The sequence below is a fragment of the Ceratotherium simum genome, chromosome 16 (genome assembly GCF_057802395.1).
Source record: "Ceratotherium simum simum isolate JZ-2026a chromosome 16, ASM5780239v1, whole genome shotgun sequence".
Lineage (NCBI taxonomy): Eukaryota > Metazoa > Chordata > Mammalia > Perissodactyla > Rhinocerotidae > Ceratotherium > Ceratotherium simum.
The window spans coordinates 29,788,821-29,816,224 of NC_141915.1; the positions used below are offsets into that span (position 1 = coordinate 29,788,821).

General features: G+C 52.8%; 1 protein-coding gene across 1 annotated transcript in view; it reads left to right on the top strand.

Moving 5' to 3' along the window:
• CUEDC1 (CUE domain containing 1) overlaps positions 1–27,404 on the top strand; it is a 77,166-nt gene that overhangs the window by 30,105 nt on the left and 19,657 nt on the right. The window contains exon 2 of the mRNA XM_087440931.1: positions 26,197–26,844. Coding sequence (XP_087297057.1) covers positions 26,509–26,844 — 336 coding nt within the window. The 5' untranslated portion in view covers positions 26,197–26,508. The remainder of the gene's footprint in view (positions 1–26,196; positions 26,845–27,404) is intronic.

Here is a 27,404-nt window from a genome sequence, read left to right on the forward strand (position 1 = left end):
TCCACCACGGGATTTTGCAGTTTCAAGGAATCCCTTTGTCAAGCAAAGAATCCTTTTGTAAAGTGAATAATCACTCACTTTGGATTTCTGTTTGGGATTTTTTTGTTCAGGATCTTTCTCAAGAGTGGGGCCCAGGCTAATCTGTAGGCCTGGGGGCAGGGGAGGCTGCTGCCTCCCCCTCCATCAACTGAAAGGGCTCCCAGTTTGGCTTCTAGATCTTCTGATTGCCTTTAATCCTTCCGATGTCTTCCTGTCAGGGCTCTGGCCCGCCAACATCCATCACGCTGGCCCGGAAGGTGGTAACGGGTTTGTGTTTCTCGTTCTGTTTTGTTCCTGGGCTTCACTAATCACGTCTCCATGGAAACAGGTGCAGCCTTTGTGCTGCCTTTGCTTTGGGCAAATCGATGCGACTGGGGATTTTTCTTTGCTCTCTACCCCCTTCCCCTCTTTGGGATCAAAGGGGGAGGTGGGGGCAGCGCTGGAGGCCTTGTGGTGGCCTGGAGCACCCGGGGTGAGGGAGCTATAGTCAGTCCTCCAGCTGGGGGCCCCGTGGCATGGCTCCTGGCCTGGCCTGCGTGGTTGTGCCTTGTGCATCATGAGGCCATCGGATGGAGTGGAGTGTGCAGTGGTTCATAGACACTCTCAGCCCCCCTCGGCCCACCATATTCTCAGAGGCAGCTGCTGGCCACCTGGGGTGGGAGGCTGGGTGTGAGAGCTGGCACCAGCTCTGATTCTTTGAGGGCGAGGCCTTGAACCTTTCTGGGCCTTGGTTTCTCCTGAGGGGGTGGAGAGGTTTTGAAACTCTTTGGTAATATGACCCCTGTTATGTTAAAGAAACCCCACATCTGGGTAAACTCTGCAAAGTTATTGTCATATGATTGTTCTATGGTGAAGAGTAGATTCAGTGTTTGATTCAAACCAGTGAAATGCCTGGTTTGAAATGAAACTTCAGAATCGGGAACCTCTCTTTAGACTGAGCATCTTGCTTATGATCCAGCCTCCAGATGGCTCCTCCTCCTGCCCAGGATGTCCTGCATCCCGGGCTGATCACAGCCTGTTAGGGGAGCCCTCTGTTCCAGGCGAAAGCACAAGTGTTGGCCCAAGGAGCCGGGCCACAGCAGATCTGCTCTGCGTCCTCACGGTCCTCCCAGTGGTTCAGCAGCGAGTGGGCGAGGGCGGCCCACACAGGACTGGCTTCCTAAGGCCAAGCAGCAGTTTTCTGCCAGAGCCGTTTGCTGGCCACACTTCCCATAGCCATCTCGGTTGCTGCTGGTTAGATGAACTATATTATTCAACAGGAGAAACAGTAGGCTGAGCAATACAGTACTACACTGTGCTAACTCTAACTCAGTCACATCAACTTCACTGATTAAGCCAACAAACGCCACACTTCATTTTAGTATCTGAACTCTCTACCCATCTGCTTTTTAAATTTAGCAAAGGATGTGTTTAACCTCAGATTTGCATTGTCCAAAAGCCCCGCTCGAGACTGGAGCTGGAGCCTAGTTGCCTGAAGAGACCTCTGAGTGTGCTGGGTGATGCTCTTGTCGTGATAAAGGTCAACTTGCCCAGTCTCCTGCCTGTAGAACGGGCACGTGGTGGAGTTGCAGGTGTCAGGGATCTATCTCAGGGAGTGAACTCTCTAACACCTCTTTATAGTCAAGAAGTCTCTTCTGGAATCTAACCTAAATCCCGTTTTATTTTGTTTTGTCTTTAACAAAGATAGAGAACAAAGAGCAGATATCCTTAACGCTTTACCCAAAGACCCTTAAATCTCTACTCAGCCTTGGCCAAACACACCCAATTTTTGAAGGTTGCCTCCTCGCTTTCTCTCCTTCCAGCAGAACAATGCCCGAGTTTCCTATTGTTAAGACAAGGAGAATAGTAGCTGCCTCATTGGGTTGGTGTGAAAGTTAAATAAAGACTGTGGGGACGCACCTGGCCAAGTGCTTGGCATATGGTTCATTTTCAATTACTCCAGGTGACTCAGAACGCATTTTATTTCTTGCCTACTTTTATGCCACTTGGGGTTCCTGCTTTTCTTCACAGCCTCTCCTGAGTCAATTCCCCTGGGCTAGAGGGACAGCCAAGGCCCTGGATCGCATTATCCCTGTCCCTGTGTCTAAAATAGCCTGCAGGAGCTCCCGGTTAGGACTGCTGACTCCCGGGATCTCCCAATGGATGCAGCAGTGTCCCTGGTACCTGACCTCGAGGGGCCTTCAGTAGAGACAGATTGCTCCTCCTCCTGTGGACAGCACCCTCGATCTGTGCTTTGTCTGAATGGTGAAATATGGAGTTGTTGTGACCCCTAAGCCACAGGGAGCAAGGACTGCAGAGGTAGCTATTTTTTTCCAGATTTTAAAAAATCTCTCTCCCTTGGAACCACAAATACCATAGCAGAGTGGCTGAGAGCATGGACTCGAGCCACACTGCCTGGGTTCTCGCCCAGCTCTGCCACCGTGGGCACACTTACCTCCCTGTGTCTCAATCTTCTCTGGTATGTAGGAAGCGCTAAAAAAAAATAGTTGCGATAATTTCCCTGGAGTTTTGAAAATTTTGCCTAGTGGAGCTGTTTTATTTAAAATTTCCTCCCTTCCCTTTCTCCTGATCAGCATAAAGATACATATTGCTTGCCTGCTCTGTGCTGGGCCCTGAGCTGGGTTTTGGGGACAGAAAACTGAATGAGAACAAAAAAAATCTCTGCCCTCCAGGTGGGCACTGTCTATTGGGGCCCCCCACTGGCACACCGGCTGTGGTGATATCATGTGACTAATGCTGTCACCTCAATGGCACAGGAGGAAAGAGAACCTAACAGGCGAGGCCACATGGGGGTGAGCCAAGGAGGGCATCTGGAAGACTTCCTGGAGGAGGAGGTCTGCAGCCTGAATCCTAAACTAAAGAGTCACAGTTGGTCAGGGTGAAGCTGCTGGGCTGAGGAGTTAGGGTACAGGAGTGGGGAAATGTGTTGGGACGGGGTGTGGTCAGTGGTGGCCAGAGGAAGGAGCTGCCCAGGACTTGGCCATGCATGGCTGAAGCAGCAGGTCCCTGGAGGACTGGTGGACCTGCACAGGGGGAACAATATCTCCTCTCTGGAACCAGATCTCTGGAGTAGGGGCAGAAACGAAGGGCTCCTCAATGTTGACCTTCCTTCTCCTCTCCAGCTGGTCTCTGGGCTCCTTTGATGCTTTATAGCCCCTGAGGCAACTGCCTCTCCCTCTTAGATGATGAATTGCCCCCACCTCTTGGTGGTGTCTCTTAACTAGGAGTGGCCCAGAGTACCGGAACCTCTTTGACTTGCTAGGGCTTGGGGGACGGGGATTGCTGCACCTCAGGAGATGCTGATTCAGTTGGGTGCACTGGGCCTCTGTCTCTCAGAAGCTCCCCAGAGATTCTGTTGCATCTTCCCGCTGAGAATTGCTGCTCAGGGATGCCTGTGTGCATTTAGGATTTCCCCACTGAGGAACTGATGGGTCTTCCCTGCCTGATCGCCTCCTGTTTCTTTTTTCTGCTTTTACAGAGTGGCATTGTTGTCATTTGTTTTTTAATCTCTCCTTTTATTCTTTCAAAGGGGATCTCTATCAACTCGTCTTTTGGCTTTACTACTTTTTAAAAAGATATTATTAGTGACACTGGGGCACAAAGAAGTCAAAGTTGTCCAAGGTCACGGAGAAGCCAACATCTGCCTTGCAGAATCCATGGTGTCTTCAGCCTGCTCAAAATGGCTTGCTGGGCAGAGGGCCTGAGTGTCCAGAGCCCCAGATGTTTGGAGAAATGGGGCAGGGGTCTGCTCCCCAGACACTTATTGCCCTTTAATCAGGAGGCAGTGTCTTCTTGCCTCCCTCCGGTGGGTTCCAGGCCTGCACAATCACAGCCGTTGTTCCCAGTTGCCCTGCCCGCTTGCCTGGACATCTGTTCTCCTAACAATGTCTGCCCATCAATCCGGTCTCCAAGTCCAGGGTGGCTTTGCTGGGGAACAACGAAGACTGTGAGTGGCGGCCAAACCTTCACCATGGCTACACAAGGGTGTGACCACAACTGTGTGTGCTTGCTGACAGGCACCAAAACCTGCTTCTCAGGCCAAGGTTGTGTGTGTGTAGCGGTCTCCGGGGCTGCAGTTGGAAGGATTCCTCACAGAGCCTTTCCACAGGCTTCTATTGTAGCTCATGCTATTGTAATTCTTGGTCTCCCTGAAGAAAGAGATTTTTATCCTCTGCATCTTGACGTACAGTGGGTCCTCACTACATGTTTTTCTACTGACAGTGAATGAATGAGTGAATAATTAGAAGTCTGTGTGTGAATGTCACTGGGGTGCCTGTGAATGGAACAGATTGAGGTCACACTGGGACATACCTCCTGAGTAATGTGGGGTCACTGAAGAAGTGTCCCTCCCAGTCTCTGCCCTTAAGAGCTGATAGGATGGAGAGAGACAGCAAATGATCAAGTGCCACATTGCCTGTCATTATGGCCACAAAGTGCTCTCTCCCCTCTTCCGGACCACCAGACCACTCTAAGTGCCATCACTAGGGGTGGTCAGGAAGAGTGGAGGGAGAGCAATATTGGCTGAAGTTTCCAGAGACTGCCTCTTGGAAAAGGGGAACTTGAGCTAGGTCTTGAACGCTGGGCAGGGCTTGTTCAGGAGGACAGAGGAGAGGTGTAAATCAGTGTTCTAAAGTGTGATCCAGGAACCAGGGGCATCCGCATCCCCTGAGAACTTGTCGGATGTGCAAATTCTTGGGCCCCACCCTAGACCTAGGGAGCTTTAGGGATGGAGCCCAGCAGCGTGTGTTTAACAGGCCCTGCAGGTGACCCTGATGCTCACTGTGTGTAGTGACTGTTGATACAGAGAAAGGAAGGGTCTAATCTTTACACGAGAGGCTGAGGAGCAGGAAGTGGCCTGGCATGTTTCAGACGAGTTCTTCTGTTGGTGGCACAGAGAGAAGACAGGAGGGAGATGGGCAGAGCAGCTAGAAGGCATCAAGGGAAGCAGGCTTGAGATGCTGAGGATCTCAGCTAGACTGGTCTTGGCCATGGAAACAGAGAGCACAGCCAAGTGGTCCCATGAAGGGAGAGAGAACTAGCCTGGTGACACATTTGATCTCGTAGATCAAATGTGCACTGTAAGAGCACTCTTTTCTTTATTTTTATTTTTTTTGAGGAAGATTGGCCCTGTGCTAACATCTGTTGCCAATCTTCCTCTTTTTCTTTTTTCTCTCCAAAGCCCCAGCACATAGTCATATGTCCTCGTTGTAGGTCCTTCTAGTTCTTCTTTGTAGGACGCCACCTCAGCATGGCTTGATGAGTGCTGAGTAGGTCCGCACCCAGGATCCGAACCGGCAGACCCCGGGCTGCCAAAGTGGGACATGCGAACTTAACCGCCACGCCACCGAGCCGGCCCCAAGCACTCTTTTCTTTAAAATGTTTAAAAACAACTTGTCCCCTATCACACTGTTATATGCTAATTGTGAAAAAATGGGAGGGGGTGGGGGGCAGAGTTCCACCACCCAGGACACCTGTTGATACATTGGCATATTTCCTTCTGGTCCTTTTTCCTATGCATTTTTTCTTTATGTAGTTGAAAGCATACCATACATATCTGATGCATCCTGCATTCTTTGCTTAACAAATATCATAAGCATTTCCTGATGTGCTTCCGGCCCGTCTCCTTTTATTGTCACGGGAGCCCCATAAGTTGGGCAGGATGATGCTGGTCTGGAAGAAGTACCTGAGGTTCCGAGAGAAAAGGAAACTGGCTGCATGAACTTCAGACAGCAGGGAAGTCTACAGCCAAACGGCCTAGGCTCTTCAACTCATAAATTATAAGGAAAAAAAGGGATAAAAGGGGAACCTGTAGGTTAAAATAGACTTAAAACAACAGGCAAGACTAAAGTAGAGGGATGTACATTCGAGTGATAAAGAAATGCGAGGAAGTGACGATTACGAAGGTCGGCTTGTGGTGCGTCGAGAGGGTTTTGGAGTGGCGGCAGAGTTTCATTTCTTGACATGAGTGGTTACAAGGTGTTTGCCTAATTAATTAAATGCTCGTTTGTTTTGTGCAGTTTTCTGTATCTGTTTTATTTTATTTTTTAAAAAAATGTTAAAAGGCAAAAGGAACTTGCTCAAGGATCCATGTAGCAGGGCCAGGACCAGAGCCGGGGTCGCCAGGCTCCCCCTCGGGGTCTTCGTTCCCGTTGTTCCCATACTTAGTGGGTTGTCTGCTCACCCACCTCTCAACCCCCAGCCCCCAGCTGCAGCTTGCTTGCCGGAAAAACTGCAGTTTACAGCTCCTTTTGGTTGGCTTTCAGGGCCAAGGTGAGACAACTTGAGGGGAGAACGGTGGTGGCCCTTTGACTCAAATGGGGAAATTCTTAAGGAGATTGGTTAAGCTCTGAGTGAAAGTGCCTCGGCCATTTCAGATCATCGTGTGCACTGTGTGTTGCAGGGTACGAGGGGTATTGACCGCTTTCTCTCTCTCTGATTAGTTCAAAGATTCAGGCCCAAACACCCAGTCATCTCTACCTTCTCAGAACCCCTTTCAGTTCATTTCCTTAGCCTAACCCATCAGATTCCTTGAAACGATGTTTTTTTCTTTAGTAAGCACTTACCCACCTCAACCCCCACCCTCACACAGCCTCAGCTGCCCTTTTTCTCTGACTCCTTCCCATTGCTTTGGAGAAGCCCAAGGAGGCAGTGCCAGGAGAGGGACACCGGAGGAGCCCTGCCCATGCTAAGCACCCCCTTCCTCCCGGCGAGCACGTTGGAGGGCCTTTTCTGACTCCGGCCATCTGAGACCAGGGCCCTGCGAGTGTTGAAACCAGAACTTGGGCTCCTCATTGGCCTCCTGCTTCTCTCTGCCTGGGGTGTCAAGTTTCACGGCAACCAGGCCAAAGCTTTGATCTTGGATGAGGCCGAGGACACCAGTGGGGGCCTAGTGCTCACCCTTGGCCAGTGCTCTGCCTGCCCAGGAGAAGGGGGTCTTTGCTCTTACCCACCCTTCCCAGGATGTGGAAGGGCTCTTCTGTCAGGGATCAGTTGTCCACAGTCCTTAGTCTTCCCCAGATAATTGTAATAAAGCCCTCGTAAACCAGGGCTTCCCACCAGTGAGGAGGCTGTCCTTTAGGTTCTAGAATAGCACTGTCTGATAGGACTTCCTGCCAGGTTGGAAAGGTCCTGAAATACATACTGTTCAATATGATGCCCATTAGCCCAGGTGGCTGTTGAACACTTGACATGTGGTAGTGCGACCGAGGAACTGAATGTTAAATCTTATTTAAGTTTAGTTAATTAAAATTTAAAGTTATATTGCCACATGTGACTAGTGGCTACCTTACTGGACAGTACAGTTCTGGAATGAGTGGATCTCTGACAAGGCCATACGTGGCCAAGTTGAGATGTTTGAGAACGGCCTGCCCCCTCCTCCCTATGTGCACATACACACATTCCACGTTTCACGAAGGCCCTGGACACAATATCCTTTTATGACCAAGTCCACTGTTGAAATATTCTTATCTCAAATGAGAGCTACCACTGACCACAAATGTGGCCCCACAGATGGCTTCTCTTTGTCCTCGCACAGTTGGAGACAAGCGGGGTAAGAGCTCAGGAAGTGTGCAGCTGAGAAGACTGAGTTCAACAGTCACAGGCCTCAACACCTGGTATCCCACCGTGGCACGCCCACGCGCCTCTCAGCGTCTCCTCTTCGGGAAGAAAGAACTTGGTATCCGTCGATGCCTGGTCAGTGGGGACAGGCATGCTTGTGTGAATAAGGGCCCGTCCCCAGGGTGGTCAGCCCACGCCAGCAGTTTTGATCTTATTTCCTGTTCTGGGTTGAACAGCTTGGCCTCAAGTAAGATTTTTGCCTTCTGCGAGAAGGTGCAGGCTGGGGACAGCTTTTGGTTTATTGTTTTATATATGTATGTATTTTTGAACAAGGTGGGTGGTGGGACTGAAGGTGCACTAAGGTATTTACCAGATGAGTTGATTCTCTAATCCCTTCCCCCACCCCCACTTTCCCACTGCCTTGCACCTGGGTGCGCTCTGTGACGTTTGTTGAATGAATGAGCGAGTGATTTCTGCCTGCCAGAACACCCTCTAGGACAGACCTCTGCTTACCCTCTCTCTCTCCTCCTTCTCTCCTCTTCCTCTCCCCCTGCACTATAGGCAAGCCATCCCTCCTCTCCCCTCCCCTTCTGTCCAAGACTTTCAAATGCGTGCTCCATTTTCCAGCACGCTAACCTTTTATACTGTTTGCTAGTGTATCCTAACTCTTCCAAATGTCTCAGAAAGAATCTCTGCACCGCCATCTCCCCCAGCCCTGTGGCACGGGTGACTCTGCAGGCCATGTGAACAGCCCTCATCAACAGGGGTGTCATTATCGCCTGGCCCACTCCATGCAGATGGGGACAGAGCCCCTCTGTGCAGCCAGGATTTCCTGTGCACTGGTTGCCTTGCGTCTGACCAGCCCAAGTAGTGCCCTCTTCTGCCTGGTGATTCACAGTCCCTTCTACAACCCAGTGCCTCACCCTGCCTGATTTATGTCTTTATTTATTTTCATTGTGGTAAAATATCCATAATATAAAATTTACCATTTTCACCATTTTTAAGAGGCATCTCAGTGGCATTAAGTATATTTACAATGTGGTACAACCATCACCACTATCCATTTCCAGAATTTGTTCATTATCCCAAACAGAAACTCTGTGTTCATTAAAAACTAACTCCCTATTCCCCCGTCCTCTCAGCCCCTGGTAACTTCTATTCTAATTTCTGTCTCTAGGAATTTGTCTATTCTAGGTACCTCATAAAAGTGGAATCATACAATATTTGTCTTTTAGTGCCTGGCTTTTAGCATGTTTTCAAGATTCATCCATGTTGTAGCATATATCGGAATTTCATTCCTTTTTATGGCTGAATAATATTCCATTGTTCCATATGTATATACTACATTTTGTTTATCCATTCATCTGTTCACGGGCACTTGGGTTGCTTCTACCTTTGGGCTATTTTGAATAATGTTCCTATAAACATCGGTGTACAAGTATCTGTTTGAATCTCTGCTTTCAATCCTTTTGGGTATATGCCTAGGAATGGAATTACTGGATCATATGGTAATTCTGTGTTTAGCTTTTTAAGGAACCACCAACTGTTTTCCACAGCAGCTGTACCATTTTACATTCCCACCAGCAATGAACTTTATTATTTTTTTTAATTCTTAATTTTAAACTACAGAAATAATGCATGTTTGTTGAAATATTGCCAAGGATGCAGAGGGGCATGAAGTAAACAGCAAAAGATCCCCCTCATGCAACCCTACCTTTTAGATAAGTGCTACTTAGTATTTGGTGCGTATCCACTCAGACATCTTCCTGCGCATATCCACATATCCAAGTATACACTCAGACACTTCAATAAAAATAGTGGAATGTGCACGTGGTACTGCAAGGTGGTGTTTCATGTCGTTCGATGTTGGCACCGATGGGCTCGGCTTCATGCGTTTCCATTTTGTGGGTGTACCTTGTGTTATGCATTGGTTACTGGGTACTGAGAGTCCAGTGGGAGCTTTCCCCTTTCTCGCTCTCACAAACCACTCTGCGCTTCCAGCTTTGCCCACGTGGGCTCCCGTCTCACCAGACTGCAGCCTGTTTGGGGAATGGGAGCTGAGCTTGGCATGGGGAGGCCGTGCAGCCCAGAACCACCTTCCACACCAGTCTCTGCTTTTCTCAAGTTGCTCTGCACTGCCAGCGTAGCTAAACTAAGCTGAGCTGTGAGCTTCTTTGTGAAGGCGGGCCACCCACCTGGCCTTAGCTAGCAGGCAGCCCAGGCCAGGAATGCCCACCCCTCTGGGAATGCCAGGAGTCAGCCTCCTTGGAAATAAGGAACTTAGAGCTGGGCAGAGAGGTGAGCAGTGGGCTGGAGAGAGAGTGTGTGTGTGTGTGTGTGTGTGTGTGTGTGTGTCTGGGCTCTAGTAATATGGGGTGGGGTTTCTTTTTGGGGCTATGAGAAGGTGCTTGTGAGGCCATCAAGGCACGCAGTCCCCTCACACACTTGGAAAGACCCAACTCAGGCCTGGCACAAGGCCATCTTTCAAGCCAAGGAGCAGCCTGTCTTTCGCCAGCACCTTTTTCTGCAGAGCCCTGGGCAGCTGGTGGGAGAGTACAAAGAGGCCTGGAAAACCCATAAACTGCATAATCAGCCCCTGCATCTTGGCGGCTTGACTCTGTTTATTGCTTCCTGTCCCCAAAAGCCCTTTACAAACACAGAGGCTTTCAGGGGGGTGAGTTGGACCCGGTGGGTGGCCTGCCCCTGCCAGACGTCCCCCAGGACACCCTGAACAGGCAGCTTCCATCCACGAGCCTTTCCACTTCCCACTGCCACCCCCAGCGGGGCTGAGAGAGGGTGGGAACAAGGCAGTTGTCTGAGAGTGTGAGGGGACCCCCAAAGGAGGGCCATCCCCCAAAGAGCTGTTTACTTTGTAATTGACAAAAGGCAAGGGTCCCATTTCTACCAATTTCCTTGAAGTCCTGGAGGTTAAGCTCTAATGAGGTGCAGGAGGGGAGCAGGGTAAAACCTTAGCCTCTGACTGACCCCTGCAAGGAGGGGAGGGGAGCAGGGGGCCCATCCCTGGGATCTGGGGCAGTCCTGGTTCCAAGGGCTTATGGGGCTTGCTCAAAGCCTGTTTTATTCTTATCGTTTGTATTACATTTTTTTTTTTTTTGTGAGGAAGATCAGCCCTGAGCTAACATCCATGCCAATCCTCCTCTTTTTGCTGAGGAAGACCGGCCCTGAGCTAATATCTATTGCCAATCCTCCTCCCATTTTTCCCTTTTTCTCCCCAAAGCCCCAGTATGTCGTAGTTGCACATCCTGCTGGTTGCTGTATGTGGGACGCTGTCTCAGCATGGCCGGACGAGCGGTGCGTCAGCGCGCGCCCGGGATCCGAACCCGGGCCACCAGTAGTGGAGCGCACGCACTTAACCACTAAGCCACGGGGCCGGCCCCCTGTATTACATTTTTAAAAGCAGATTTTTCCTTGTCCACTGACTTCTTTCTCTTCCCTCCCTCTCACCTCCCCAACCTTCATTCTCCCTGCCCCAGAATTAACTAATTCACTTCACAGCCTTTCCCACCACTGCTGGTGGCTGAGATGTGACTCTTTCAAGGGGGAGCTGCAGCCCTGAAAAGTTGCCCTGGACACGGTGTTTCGGGACAGCTGGGGGGTGCCTGTGAGGGCTGTTTGCTGTACTTTCCTTGTATCTGGGAGACATGGGGCAGAGGGGTGGGGAATGTGACACCTGCATGGTTGGAGGAGAGATGCTGTCTTGTGGGAAGAAGGAGGTGCAGGAAGGCAATCTTCCCAGATCCAGGGCTGCCCCTCCCAGCCAGACGTGGGGGAGTCGTCCCTCTCTGGGTCCTGGGGCTCCCAGCGTGGTCTTGGTCGGAGGTCTGAGTTCCCACCCTCCCTCTGCTGCCTTTCTGCTTTCTTCATTTGCTTGCCTTCCCTGACTTTGAAAGTCGATTGACCACAAAGCTCCATTCACCCCCTGTTGGAAGCCTTCCCTGATTTAAAAAGCAATGGAGATGGGTTGGCCTGTGCCCTCTCTCTGTGTAGACCTGCTGTGCGTGAGGCCCCGTGGGTTGGCTTGAGCTTTTCCACAGGGGGCCTGTCTGAGCAGACTTCCACGTGGGACCTGTGTATGTCTGAGCCTGTGCTTTGCTTGTGCAATTCTGAGCCTGCCCCACCCTCCCAGCTCCTTCCTGAAAGTGAAATGCTACCCTCCTTGCTCAAGAACAAAAGCCCCAAGCTCAGCTCTGCATGTTAATGATTTTCAAATGTGGCCACTTCCTCCTGCCCAGCCTGACTCACTCTGGCTGCTGCCCGATGTGGTTGGAATGGAAACACAACTTAGGAGAGCCCAGACCTGGACAGGGAGGCCTGGCTAGGGGTGGGAGGGGGAGCCTGGCACAGTCCCCTCTGGGCCTGGGACTGCTGTGGCAGAGGCATGTGGCAGGACTGGCCTGCTCGGCTCTGAGCTAGGATGCACCCAGTTCTCTTCCATCTCCCTGCTCCCCAGCCTCCTCCATGCAGCCACTGCTCTCCTGCTCCAGGAAGCCTGGAGGTGGGACCATTGCTAGGCTGACCCCATCTTCCCAACCCTTCTGGAGCCTTAGTTTCCCTCTTTGCCCCTTGCAGAGGCCAGAGGCTCACCACTATAAGTGGGGGGACAGTGCAGTGAGTGGTTGGGAGTGTGGGCTTTGGGGGAGAATCCTGCCTCAGCCACTTCCTGGCTGTGGGACCTCGGGCAAGTTATGTAATTCCTCTGTGCCTCAGTTTCCTCCTCTGCAAAATAACACTTCCTACTTCGTAGGATTGTTGCAAAGATTCCACGTAGGTAAAGTGCCAGCACAGTGCCAGGGTGAGTCCCCCGTAGGGTGGTAGCTGTAGGGTACATGCCCCGCCTAGAGCCTGGCTGAGTGGAAAGGACTCATGCATACCCCCCACCAGCACTGGTAACCGTTAAGTGTGTGCACACATAGAGCATAGCCATTTGGGGCAGTCAGCATGCTCCAAGTGAGAATGATCTATTTCAGGATTTGTAAATGGCTAGGATCAGCAGGCCCTGGCTACAATTCGCGGATGTTTCCCACTGTGGAAGCTGGATTTTCGTTTTTGCCTTTCCTGTTCGTCCTTCCTCTTTGGTTCTTTTGCACACACACACACAGGTTCACCATACGCAAAGGTAGTGGGCTTCTGAATTCACCTGTGGGCTCTGGGTCTGATAACCCCACAACTCCTCTGTCAAGAATTCATAGACCTTGAGGATGAGTCAATCATATGATTGCCACAAGTAAGCAATGCTTGAGCAGTAGCTGAATACATCGTGTTTTAATGGTGATCATCAAAGAGCCAAAGGAATGAGGAATGTCTAGCTGCTTTTAGAAGTTTCCAGCAACTGCTGGGTGCTCCCCATGCCATCGCGTCACACCCCTTAAGTCTGGATAACCTTGCAACCCATTTGTAGACTGGGGCCATTCTGGTTACACCCTCTATCTGACCTGCCTGTCATGCCCATTCTGTGACAGGAGGAAGGGAGTGCAGGGTCCACACCTCCAGGCTGGCTGCTTCCCCAGGAGAGACAGAGAGGGTGCAGGTTTGGGCTTGTGAGGTGATTTGGCAATGCCTTTGTTTGATGACTGTTGACTAAGCCCAGGTGTGCAGACCCAATGTTTACAGAGTTCTGGTTGGCTCAGGTTGGAATGAAGAAAAGAGATGTTTGGGGGAATGGGGAGGTGGTGGTGGATAATCCAAGAGCGATTTGTTTAGGGCCTGGAGCCAGAGATAAGGTATTTTTGCAGATCTCCCTAAGTCAACCAGACAGGAACTCTTTTGAATGTGTGCCTACAGTGTACCTTGGCTGCTGCAGGCACTGAACAGTCCATGAATCTCGGTTCATGCACCTGTGGACCATCTGGGGACTCAGGGCGGACACAGAGGATGTCAGGGGTGAAAGGGTCTTAGAGATCATTTAGTCTTCCCTGCCCATTTTTCAGAAGGGAACCTGAAGGTCCAGGAGGCAAAATGACTTGCCTAAGATCGCTTGGCTGATGGAGCTAAAAGCAGAATCCAACTGCATCACCCTGCAGGGTAGTGGTCCTCACACTTTACTGGGCATCAGAATGTCCTGGGGAGCTTGTTAACATGCAGATTCCCAGGCCACAACCCCAGAGATTCTGATTTAATAGTGGGCTGGAGAATATGTGTTCTTAGAGACACCTCAGGGGAGTCTGATGAAGGTGGTCTCCACCACCCTCTGGGATACATTGCTATAATGTGCAGGGCATTTGCTTCTTAGACTGATAGAAAAGCATGTGCACACTTCCCAAAGCCATGTGAGCTGGTCGGTCGTGGGCAGTGGGGGAAACAGGCAGAGGTGCAGACAGCTTGGGAGATGAGAGCATGAGGGGTTAAACCCAGGCTTTAAAACACATTACAAGTAACTCTGATGTGTCAGGAGACTTGACAGGCACACTGGTCTCTGCCTTGTAAGGCCATGCAGTTTGGATGTGGCACGGCCCTGGACAACGTCTAGGTCACACGTGGTTGACTCAGTGTCCCTCTCTGTTAAATGGCTCTGATAATGGTAGAAGGTAATAACCTGCAGGACTAGATTATCATGAGGATTGACTGACGTGATGCACGAGAAACACCTTGCCTGGCACTCAGTGAATGGCAGGCTCTCCAATTGTGCTGGTGGTGTGGGGGCTCCCGCTTAATGTCTTTATAGAATGGACTTCTGCTGAGGATTTCACTTGAGGAAACAGGTTCTGGTTCTGTAGCTAAAGAAAGGGTACAGGTCCTCCCAGCACTGGGACTGGGATGCAGCCACCTCCTTCTGCAGAGGTGTCATCATGGTTTGTACCTAGCACAGCGGTGCCTTTCTCTGGCCCTGATCCATCACCCACCCAGAAGCATGTCCTTGCATCCCTGGAAGGTTTCAGTGATGGGAAAGGTCAGACTGAATACTGAATGTTTCTCTCCATTTTCTGGAAGTGGAGATTGTGGCCCCTGGAGGCCAAGAAAGCTAGTTATGGGACCCCTAGGAATCCCTGCCCCCTTCCCCTGACTGTCAGATTTGAGGGTCAGGGCTACAGCCCCAGCTGGCCTGAGGCCCTTGCCTGCACTGCCTTCCGGGAGCTGGTCCTGTGGGCAACCAGGAAGCGGGTGCCTTGGCCAGTATGGGCCACTTTCCCGTTCTGGCCAGTTTTGCTGCAAGTCAGGGCGGCCCGACCTCACTGTCACTGCACCAGACACTGTAAAAACCATTCTGGGCACAGATGGGCAAGGGAGAGAGAGATCTGGGGCCTCACCTGGCCCTGCCGTCAGCCTAGTGAAGGGACTGCTTGCAGGTGGGCTGTGGGAAGGGTGAGGGTGCTGTGGGTGCACATTAGCGTGTGTGTAGGAGAGTGTGGCTGTAATTTTAAAAACACAGCTTCAGAGTTGGGTGAAGAGAGGAGCAGACTGAGTGTCTGGCCTGGATGGGAGGGTTCAGGAAAAGTCTAAAGAAGGTGTCTGTCCCATGGCTGTGAGGGCCTGAGCGGAGCATGTGGCGCTGAGTGAATGGGTTTGAGTGCACTGGTGCGTCTGGCACACGTAGGCACATGAGCTGTGTGTTGGCGCGTCCTGGTGTGTGTGCCTGCACAGGGAGAGGGTCCTGGCCCAGGAGTGGCAGATCTGGGTTGAAATCCCAGCTCTGCGACCACTGAGCTCTGTGACCTTTGGCCACATGCACCTTCTAGAAGTGAGAACATGAGGTTTCTTCCTGCCTTCCTAGCCATGGCATCTCCAGAGGGTGTGTGGGTATGTGGAGGCGAAGCAGTATGGATGAGTGAGGGCCTCAGGTGGGGAGGGCACACTTGGCAGCTGGCCTCTGGGAGCCCCTGGCTGTGGAACGGGAGCTTTGCTGCTACACAGACTGAGAAGGGACAAGGGGAGGCGAGGAGGAGGGAGCAGCCTATGGTTGAGGGGAGTAGCTGGCCTGGTAAGCGGCTCTAAACAATCTCTTCTGCTGTCTGGGCTGGGCTCTTCTCCATGGGTAGAATTTCTGATGTGTCCCGGCTGCATGAGGGGGGGCGATGGCCCTCCCAGCTGCAGCTGCCGCCTGCTCTTTTGAAGCTCAGGCACGGGCCAACCACCCCCTCCCCAAGCCTTACTCCCCAGCCCGGGCCTGCATTCCTAAGCTGCCTGAGGCGGCACTTCTGAGAATGCCACTCTGCTGTGCTCCTGCTGCCTTGGGTCCCTCCAGCCCCTCTCCAGAGGGCAGGCCCCTGTCTGGCCACCTCCTATAGCCCCCCCACCTGCCCCCCAGCAGGAGTGGCAGGCCTGGGCAACCCAGGGCAGTCCAGTCATTTCTCCACCCCAGGAAGCTTAGCTGGGAGCAGCATGTGGGCAGGAAAGGGCTGTTGGCCCAGCTCTCTGGTCCACTGTGGGCCCCAGAGCCCCCCAGCCTGAGGTCCTGGAGGGCCCTGAGGGGAGGCCTTTGTGCTGCACACTCTCCCCGTTCAGGGTTGGATACAAGATCATAACCCCAGGCCCCTTCTGGCCAGGCTCTAGACTCAACCCCTGAGAACTCCGTGGCCTTAGGGCCTGAATGGCCCATGACAGTCTTGCTAACAGCTGCCCCCCCTACTGAGAGCATGTGTGTGCGGGGCCTGTGCATGCCCATCACATGAATCCCCCTCAGGGACCCATCCGAGGAGGTCCAGGTATCCCGCTCTACAGATGAGGAAACTCGCTCAAAGAAGTCCCACTCACCCTGTAGGCAGCAGGATCAGGATGTGAGCTGAGGCCGGCCCAGAGCGAAAGCCCCACTCTTAACTGCTCTCCTCTACGGCCTCGTGCCCCAGACTCAGTACCAGTAAAAACCAACTTGTGGTTTCCCCTCCACGAGGAGCTTCCTGGCCAGACCCGACCCTGCTCTGTCCCAGTGGGCCCTCCACGGCCGTGCGTGGTCTGACTTCCAAAATGGCTGTGGCATCGGCCATGACCTTGCCCACCGGGCCTTCATTCTCTTCTGCAACTCCGCCAGGAGGTGGGCGGTCCCTGATCGGAGGGTTCGAGGAAGCCCCCTGGGAGGAGCAGTGCCTGTTTGCAGGACTGGAGAAGATCTGTCCGGATAGTTGCGGCAGGAAGGACGAGTTGGGAATCTAAGGATTGCAAAGGTTTAAAGCCCTGGAGGCTCTGTGGTTTGCTTTTTCCTTAAGATTTTTTTCTATCATCATTCAGTTTTTGTTTGTTTTTTGAAATTAAAGAGACAGTATAAGGTGGAGGTTAAGAAGAGCGTGGACTTAAGAGCTAGAATTTGTGTGGATTCAAATTCTGTCTCTGTCACTGGCTGTGTGACCCTACGTCTGTAAGTTATTTAAACTCTCTGAGCCTTAGTTTCCTTATCTGTAAACTGGGTAGAATAATTGCTTTCCTGTGGGGCTTTGATGAGATAAGCATGCCAAGTACTTAGACAGGCCCGGCCTGAGTAAGTGCTCAGAGATATTTGCTATAATTATTATTAAAAAGTAATTCATGTCCCTTGTGGATAATATACATATGCAAAAACACCATAAAAAATCACCGGCAGTGCTGTCACTTTGATATCCTTCATAGGTTATTTTTTTATTTTATTTTAAAATAAACGAACATGAATATGAATTTAAAAGATATACAAGGATTTACAGGGAAAAATTTCTCTGATCTGTCTCTTATGGCCCAATTCTCCCAAGGAAACCTATACTATCGGCTTCTTGTGAATCCTACAGAATGCTTTTTCTCCCTCTGCATAGACACAGACACACTCATACCATCACGCTCTCTAGTGTAGTGACTGCTCACTGCTTCGTGCCTTGCGTTGCTCCCCTTAGCAATAGGTCTGGGGCATATAGAGACAGAGAGATGCCTCCTTTTTGTTTACCGTTGTATAGTGTTTCATTATATATGTTATATGAATTCCATAGAAGTGGAATTCATGGATCAGTGGGTGGGGGCAAAGTGTGTGTTAGTGTGGCGAAAGGGGGCAGGAGTTGGGACTTCTGTTCCCAGGACCCTCCTCTGCTCACCCTGAGCACCCCTCCCTAATCTTGGTTCCTTGGCCTGGATTCCCTGGGCCTGCTCGGATACAAAATTTTGTGGCGGCTTTGACTGACTGCCTGTCCCAGGGCCCAGAGACGTCTCCTGTTGTTGTCTAGACCGTGCAGTCCCCGCCTGTGGAGGGGCCTTCAGCCTAACTGCCTGAAGGAGAGGCCCAGGGAAGGGCAGCTGGCCCCTCTTTCCCAAGGAGCTGGACCTGGGCCAGCGTGAGCTCATGCCTGGAGCCAGCCCAGCTTCCCCGGCCCTGCACCTGAGCTGCCAGTGGTCTCCTCCCAGTCTGGGCCATTGCACTTGGTCCCAGGTACACACAGCTTCCTGGCAGCCCAGAGGGGCTCCCCAGGGCTGCGGCCTCTGTGGGTGGGGCAGGAGGAGAGCAACTGCTCCATCCACCGAGGTTTGATCTCCCAGGCGCCTGGGTTGACTGTCCTGCCTGAGCTGGTGGCATTTGTTGATGGAGAGAGGGATTGTGATGGAAATGTTCCCAACCAGCTCAGGTAGAGGTGGAAAACAGTTGGTGCTCAGGCAACTTGACAACCTTGGTAGGTGGGGAAAAGGGTTTTGTAAGGAAACTGGTTCTGGTTCTGTGTGTCCTTCTGGAAGAGGCTTTGCTTACAGACTCCTCCTCCTTCGCTCCCCTGACAGGAGCGCACCAGTCACCTCCAGCCTCTCCAGGGGCAACTCTGCCCCTTTAGGACTCAATTCAACTCATAATTACTGAGTTCTTGCTGTGTGCCCGGCTCTGTGCTCACCTCTGGGGAATACCGAGCAGTGGTCAAGCCTGATGTGTGTGAGTGATGTTGAATCTGGAATCAGACCTTCTGGGCTCACATTTCAGCTTGGCCTCTTAGCTGTGTGACCTTGAACAAGTCACTCGATTCTTCTGTGCCTCATTTTTCTGTCTATAAAGTGGAACTAGCATTGGTAATATGTACTTCCTAGGGCTACAGAGAGGATGAAAAGACTTAACAGGCATAAGGCACTTGGAACAGTGGCTGACACATGAAGAAGCAGGGAGTGTTATTATCATTATTACTATATTTCCATTATCCTACCAAGATGAGCCAAACAAATGACATGTTGCTCGTGTCTGAGGAGCTTCATCCTAGATCTTTTCAGCTGGAAGGCAGGGTTGGCTTCTTGATGACGCCCTTTACGACACCCAAGCCTGATATTTGGGCCTCAGGAGCAGAGATGAACGATGCCATCCTCAGGACTGAGGCTCGGGACCAATCCTTCCATGGGGGAGGGACCTTATTAAGTTCCTTCGAAATAACTTACCCTAGTCCTGCCCTACAACCCTCATTAGCGACAGACCTGTCCGCAGAAGTTGAGGCAAGAGAGAGAAAAATTAGGCAAGAAAATGTCTTTTTTCTCTTTTTTTTCTTCTACAGATTTTTTAAAGATTTTTGGAGGGGAGGGCGAATGCCCCAGCCTTACATTGAACTAAATGATGGCGGGTGGCCCAGAGGTGAGTGCCAACCCAATATCACACAGCAGGGCATGGCAGAACTGAGTCTGCCTCTCCCTCTCTCCTCCTCTTCCTCCCCTCTGGTCCAGCCCGGCCTCCTTTCCCCAGCGGCTGTGCCTGAGGGTCCTTTGCCCTTGTTGGCCACTCGGGGCGGGCACAGGTGTGGCTTCCCAGAAGCTTGGGTGCCTCGGGAATGAGGCTGGTTTGCTGCAGCCCCAGCAGCTGTGGCCATTGGAGTTTCCATTAAGCCGTTTCCGCGCCTTGGGCAGGAGCAGGAGGCTCGCATTTAAAGGTCACCCGGCTTTTGAAGCTGCAGCGACATTAATAGCTTGGGAAGGAAACAAGCCTGTGCAGGGGCAGGAGGACAAGGCGCCTCTGTCAGGGCTGCACCCGCCTCCTCCCGCTGGACGCTCACACACATACGCACGCACTTACACGCTCATACACACACACACACTCACTCAGACCCTGAGAGCCTCTCTCTGTCGTTGTCCCCCTTCCTTTCTCCCCTTTTTGGGGCCCCTGCAGCTCAGAAGCCAAGAAGCCCAGGCAGACTTCCCTGTGCCCCACCCCCATTGCGTCTGAGGTGACAATTGAACAAGGATGCAGCTGCCCGGCCTTCTCCATTAACACTGCCATTACCCACTTGAGGTTTCCCCAGGACTTAGCCATGGTTACACGAGCGTCCCAGGGGTCATATGACCTTCTGGCCCCGCTGGCTTTTGCAGCCTGGATTCCTGATGAGACAAGGGGAGCCTGGGCCTCGTCTCCTCCTCCAGGAAATGAAAGGGCTGGCAAGCAGGTCGTGTCTTGCTTGCCAATTCTAATCACTTGGTAGTGGCTTGCCCAGAGCACTGTGTTGAAAAGGGTTCTGAGGTTGTGTGGGCTCCATAGCACCATAATACCTGGATGGATTAGTGATGTCTGCCAAGGACACAGAATAGAAAGTGCTGGCATGTGTGCCTCGTATTTCCCACCTCAGGAATCAGTTATGTTGAAACTCTTCGAGCCTTGGATTCTACAACCTCTGGGGCGGTTGGGTGGTTTCTCTCCCTTTTAGTCAGTCAGAGAGTAGGGGTGGGGCTCATTCTTGGGTTCTGGGAGAGAAGCTGCTGTTTACCCTTTCTCTGGGAGCAGCCAGGGCTTGAGCCCTGGGACACCACCTAGTGGCCTGGCATGGCGGTGCCACTGGGCTGGGCCCAGATCTTAGGCAAAAAGGGACTGCAAGTCCCTCTGCAGGATCACGGCAATCACAGATGGATCACAAGTTCGGGTCCATCCCTTGTCCCTCTGAGACTGTCAGAGGAGGGAGCCAGGGGTGTGCCGGGACAGAGCTGGCCTGGGGCAGTCCCACGCTCTTTCAGAAGAGTGACCCAGGGGAGGAGGGGCAGGAAAGTGCTGGCAACTGGAACCTCTGGCCTCCCAGCCCCACACCTTCTCCTGAGGCCTGCTGTTCTAACCCCACCTTTCAGAGTCGGGTCCTGGTCCTCCCAGGGGGCCGTGGAAGGTCAAGTCAGATCTTGGAGAGGGTCAAGACCTCCTGCCCCCTAGAGCTGACGCTGGCTTGGAAAGGGGACCAGCCTGCCATCTACCTTGTGTGCCAGGAGGAGGCCCTGAGGCCAGGCAGCAGATGGCTCATGGGACCTTAACCATGTCACTGATTGCCTTGGCCTTGGTCGCTTGGCCTGTGGAGTGGGATAGTAATGCATGGCCCTGTGTAATGATAGGTCGTTGTGAGGACTGAATGAGAACACAGAGGAGAAACTAAAAAGCACCCCCCACCAATGCTGTGAGCCGGAGGAGGGAGGGAGCGGAAGACAATGCATAGTTATTGTGTTCCTGCTCCTTTCCCTCCCTCCGTACTTATCTACCTGACAACCGCCTGTGGACAGCACCAGGCACTGTTTTAGGCCCTGGGGCACCACAGCGAATCAAGCAAGGACCTTGTCTGCATGGAGCTTATATTCTAGTGGGGAAGATGGCCAATGACAATTAAATACATAATCTCTCAGCTGGTCTGTTTCATGAGGAAAACAATGCAGGGTCAAGGGTCAGGGAACACTGGCAGAGGGGTGTGTGGTGTTGCCTCTCTGATAAGGTGATGCTTGAGTAGGAACCAGGAGGAAGGGAGGGAGGGAGCTGTGTAGGTATTTGGGAGAAGAACATGGCAGGTGGTGGAAAGAATAACTCCAGAGGCCCCTAGATGGGCGCAAGTGTGGCTTGTGGGCGGACGAGCAAGGATCCAGGGTGGCTGGAGAGAGTGAGGGGGGGAAGAGAGTGAGGGTCTGTGTGTGTGCATGGTTTGACAGCAAAGTTAGAGAGGTGGCACGGGCAGGACCATATGGAGCCTGGTGCGCCACAGTAAGGCTCTGGGTTGTGTTTTGAGGACACAGAGTGCCATTGGGGGTTTGGAGCGGAGGAACAACATGCCCATCATGATGAGTAGTCTCAAGGGAGACAATGAGGGAGGTGGGAGACAGGCACGGGGGTAGCAGTGGAGGTGGGGAGGAACGGCTAGATTCTGGAATCAGTTTGAAGATAGAGGAGACTGGATTTGCTGTGACGGGGCGTGGGGTGTAAGAGAATGGGAGCACTCAGGACGGCTCCCAAGTGTTGGCCTGAGCCACTTGGAGTTGCCATTAACGGAGGTAGAGAAGGCAAGGAGAAGCAGGTTGGGGTTGGATGGAACCACAAAGTCGGATGACCCACTATGTTGGAGCTGCTACTGGACGTCCAAGTGGAGGCAGCAGGTCGGATGTGCAAGTGTGGAGCTGAAGGGCGTGTTCCCAGGAGACCTCAGCGGGGCGGGAAACTTGGGAGCCAGTATTGGGTGTGTTGATGGCATTTAAAGCCGTGGGACTGGCTAAGATCCCTCCGGGCATGAGTGTAGGCCAAGAAAAGGGCCAAGGCCTGTGCCCAAGGCCATGCCAACCTGTCTCATTGGGTGCTTACTATGCCCCAGGTGCCCACGTAAGTTCTAGCACAACACCCCTTCCAGGTAGGTATTATCCCTGTTTGGACAAAAGAGGAAGCTGAGGTTCAGAGAAGTGAGATAACTTCTCCAAGTCACACAGCCTCACTTGGCCCAGTCAGAATGGGAACCAGGACTCTGGCTCCTGGGCTCTCACATCCCCCATGTGGGCCCCACTGGCCCCGCAGGAGACTAGCTGGGATGACCTTGGACAAGGTCAAGAGAACAGCACTCGGGCAGCATGCCCACCTCCTGGGCCAGGCCGACAGTGATTCAGACCTTGGCTGTCTGCTCACGCTTGGAGTGAAGGTTGGCCATTTGCCGCCCCTGCCAGGCCCAGATTCCTTTCTGGGGAGGCGGAAGGCCTGGCTCCCTGGGACCTGGGGGAGGACAGGTGTGGGGTTCTCTTCTGAATCTCCAGGTTGCTCACACCGTGAGTTCAGGAGAGCCTTTGAGTAGGCTTCCAAGACATCTAATGGGCTGAGTGGGTTTGATTCTCTTCCTTTTTCAGAAGGCTGCCAGGGGTTATTTCCCTCTGTTTCCCTGCCAGTGCCCAGCAGCTGGGGTTCAGAGAGGTGGAGTGGTTTCCCCAAGGTCACAGAGTCAGCTATGGGGCAGAGCCAACAGACACCCTTCCTTCCCTCTCTCCCCAGTGCTGTCTGGGTCATATTTCCTCTGAGGGCAAGTGAGTCAGTCCACACCCAGCCTCCTGAGCCTGGGGCACACGTGGCTGCATTTCTGAGGCTCCTTGGCTCCCAGCCCTGTAAGCCTGACTTGGCATTTTTGGCTCTTAGGAAGTGGTTTCTTAATTCTGGCCTCTCTACATATTGGCTGTGTGACTTTGCGCAAGTTACCTAACTTCTCTGAACTGGTTTCCACAGCTATAAAAGGGAGACGATAACATCTATCCCTGGAGTTGTAATAAAGGTTCAACGTGAAAGCGCCTGGCACAAGCTCATAAACCTAAGTCGCCTGCCTTAATTCTTTCACGTGTTTTAAATTGCTTTTCATTTGAGCTGTGCTGGTTGCAAAGGCAGCCTGGCACGGCTGACTCTGACCCTGAGGACAGTCTTTCTCCCTGCTCCCAGCCACGCTAGCCACACCTCAGCCCTGGCCGCAGACTCTGCACCTGAGCTTAGCAAGGGGGGAGGGCGACGGTCCTCTGAGAAGTGGGGGCCCCCACAGCCCCACCTGGTGCTAATTATAGGCAGCCTGGCTTTTAGGAGTCTGTGAGTCCTTGCAGAGTCCTGTGAAAATGGTATTTCTGTACATCAAATCCTGTTTCCCTGCTTTTCCCATCACTGTTTCTCCTCATCCACAGAACCGCCCTTTGATGGAAAAGTCTAGACGTTGCCACCATGGGCTCTGTATCCTTGGGCAACTGCCTCCTCGTCTTGGGTCTCATCTCTTCATCTGTAATGTGGAACAGGGTGTGGGGCTGCCTCAGAGTTGTTAGCCGTTTATATGTCGCGGCACACACACAAAATGCTATTTTTCAAGGCTTTGCACCTGGAAAATGGAAGAGGCTGCTTGAACTGTGATGTCTCCAGCTGCCCAGGCCAGACAGGCCTCCCCTGGGGCTGCAAGGATCAGTATCTCCTTCCAGAGGGCTGAAGGAATTCCAGGGGTTGACATCCAGATGCTGGGGAAGCATCTCCTAGAATCCCCCGCCCCATCCACTCCAGGTAGCAGCCTGGCCAATATACCAACTGCTCCTGGCCCTTGGCCAGCTTCTGGGGCTGGGGCAACAACAGTCACGCTGCTAACCATGTTCCAGGCACAGTGCTGAAGATTATCTTGTTTAATTCTCATCGAAGCCCCATACGTATATGTGAGGGCATTGGGCACAGCGGGGAGAGGAGACTTGTACGAGGTCCCCCTGCTGAGTGTGGCAGAGCAGGAATTGCCGCCTGGGTCTGAACCAGTGCACTTACTGTAAATGGCAGGAGTGCGAGAATGCCTCTCAGGGGCTTCCCAACACTCAGAGAGGCCCAGAGCCTGAGGGAGCCATAAAAAGGGCTGTTAATGGGGAAAATGACAGCCCCATCATCTTCCTTCTTCCTCTGCCAGGGGTGGATCGGGTCCTGGCTTCTTTCTCCAAGGGACTGCCCTTGGCAAAGTGGGAGCCAGGTCCCTCAATCTCTCTTACTAAATTACTCCAGGGGCAGGGAGAAGGCGGCTTGACTCCAGGTTAGCACAAGGCACTGACCCCTACGTTTGGTGACACTAGGACAGCAGATGGCAGCCCAGGGCACTGGCTTCTGGGGCCTCTGGGCCCTGAGGTCTCGTTAGAGGCCTCAGGGCAGGTCTCCAGAACCCAGCACAAAGGCAGCTGCCAGGGTGGAGCCCCACCTTGGAGGGCGTTTTGGCGGGGTCAAGTAGCATCCTCTCCGACCTTCCAGTGTGTCAGGAGTGGTGGGAGCTGTGGGGGTGGGGAGTTGGGTGTCTTAAAGCCGGCTGTGGGAGGCCATGTCATACTTGGCTACCTTCCCATGTTCATTCTCATAACAAAATTCTTGGACTGATCATTTGAGGTCACCCTTCTCTGTCTCCTTGTGAAACGGCTTTGGCCTCTCTGGGCTGTGACTTGCTCATCTGGGAAGAGATGGGTGGAGGAGGTTAGATAGTAAATCGTACTTCACCCAGTCAAAAGAATACTACTAGGGCATTAAAAACGATGAAGTAGAGCTATATATTCTGACATGAGAAGACGGCTACAATAAATTATTATGTGGAAAAACAAATTGCATAATAGAATTTATGGTTCGATCACATTTCAGTAAAATAAATTCCTCCGTGTGGTAGTATATGCATAGGAAAAGCACCTAGATGTAGATACACCAGAGTGTTAACAGATTTTCTCTGGGGGTGGGAGGAGATTATAGTCCTGTAACATCAGTGTCCAGAGGCTGTCTGGGGCCCATGTGCTTCTAGTTTCCTGTTCTTGAAGAGAGCCCGCCTCCCTGGGACTAGGCCGACAGCCACCCAGCAAGCCCCGAACAGGAGCCCTGGACCATTTCCATGTCCCTCTAAGGAGGTGGAGGTTTGAAGGAGATAAGAACTCAGCATGGTGGCACTGGAAGGCCCTGAGGGACAGTTATGAAGTCCCATTTGACCTGTGAGGGGGCTATCCTAAAGAGACAAAGGGAATCCGTGGTAGCGATGGCTCTTCTGGCCCCAGGTGAGGGCTGGTGCTTCCGCTGCATCTTCCGCACCCAGCTTGTCTTGTCTTCCTTACATCATCGGTTATTTGACTGTTGAGATCATGGCAAGGAAGATCCTCCCGTTGATTTGCACACACCAGTGTTTCCACATCAGCTGTTAATATTATGACCCCAAGTTCTAGAAAAGGGAAAACAGGTTTGCACCTGTTTCATCAGACTTAAGAATACCCTTTGATGGGACAGTGCCTTAAAATAAAGCTGCCACTTTCCTACAATGAGCAAAATGACTGTAAATCTTGGGATAAGCATGAGAAAGTCAGCACTTGATGTTTTTAGTCACATTCAACTCTCACTTGACTGCACTAACAGAAATGCGACCTTGGTGATGATTTACATGCCTAATTGTGACTGGGGGGCAAGCTTTCTGTCGCAGATTTTGTGGAGCTCTGCACACATTGGACGCCATGATGGTGGGACCATGATGTTGGGAACTGTGATATGGGGAGATGAGGAAAGCAGGGACTGGATGGGGATGGAGACCAGAGGGGCAGTACATGGCCTATACAGAGCCCCTTCTGCCCCAATCAGGTCCTCAGGGGTCCTTGGCAGTGTGTAGTGATTGAGACCAGTGGCTCAGGGGCCATAGTCCTGGGTTCAATTCCCGCCTCCTCTTCCTCAGCGCCTAAGCCTCAGTTTTCCCATCTGCATAATGGAGATACTAGCACCTACCTCATCGTGGTGTCATGAGTCAGCCCACACAGAACACTTAGGATGGTGCCTGGCACAGAGTAAGCCTTTGCTGACTCCTAGCTCTCCTGTGTTAGGAGAGAACTGTGGCTGCAGCTGGAGAGAAGCAGAAAGCAGAGTTCTGCCGCGGCAGGGGTGGCCGTAATTCCCTTGGCCACCACGCCGAGCTCAAGTTCGTTGCGCTGCGCCCCTGACTGTGTTTCCCTCGGTTTCAGGTGGGAGCGTCCGTGGAGCCGGCCCCAGGATGCCCCGGGGGTGTGGATGACCAGCAGAGCAGCCCCACACGGCCCAGGCCCGGATGCCGCCGCCCCGCGAGGACCGCTCCCCTAGGGCCGCCGGTGGCCCCGCGCCCTAGTCTCCTGAGCCGGGGACCCCGCCCGTGCGGTGCCCGCCTGGCCGCCCAGGGGGAGGCGCGGGAGTGAGCTTCCCGACCCAACCGGCCGAGCGAGCGGCGCCGGCGCAGGGACCGGCCCCGGGGCAGGGGGCTCGGCGCGGCTGGAAACATTTTCCCGCAGCGGCTCGGCAGGATGACCAGCCTGTTCCGCCGCAGCAGCAGCGGCGGCGGCGGGGGCGGCGGCGGCGGCGGGGCGCGCGGGGCCGAGGGCAGCGCCGCGGCCGCCTCGCAGGAGCTCAACAACAGCCGGCCCGCCCGCCAGGTGCGCCGCCTCGAGTTCAACCAGGCCATGGACGACTTCAAGACCATGTTCCCCAACATGGATTACGACATCATCGAGTGCGTGCTGCGCGCCAACAGCGGCGCCGTGGACGCCACCATCGACCAGCTGCTGCAGATGAACCTGGAGGCCGGGGGCGGCGGCGTCTACGAGGACAGCTCCGACTCGGAGGACAGCATCCCCGCGGAGGTAGGGGCGCCGCCCAATGATTCACCAGGAGCTCCAACCACTATTTGAACCTCTTAGAGAACTTGGGTTGTACCCTTGCCTGGATTCTAACTAGTAAGCAGCCTTATTTCTCCCAGAGAAACCGTACCCAAGTCAGTCAGTGGCCTTATTTTGTGGGCAGAAGTCATGCAGTCATTCAACAAACACTGAGCACCTACTCGGTGGTGTGCCAGGCACAGTACTAGACTTTAGGTCAGGGGTCATTGGAATCAAGGAGCTTGTTAAAAATGTAGACACCTGGGCCTCACCCCAGCGAACTGAATCCCAGTTCCAGGCTGGAGCCCTCTACGCTGTATTTTCCAAGAAAGGCTCCTCTTGAACCTCTGGGTGTCCACTTTGGCCAAGACAGACACAGTTTCTGCCCACACAGAGCCCACAGTCCAGTGCGGACTAGAGGCAAGTGTCAGGCAATGACAGTCCTGAGTGCTAAGAGCTATGATGGAGAAATGGCAGCAGCAGAGATGGCTAGGCTGAGACTCAAAGGAAGAGTGAAGAATGAAGGGAAGGGTGTACAAGCAGAG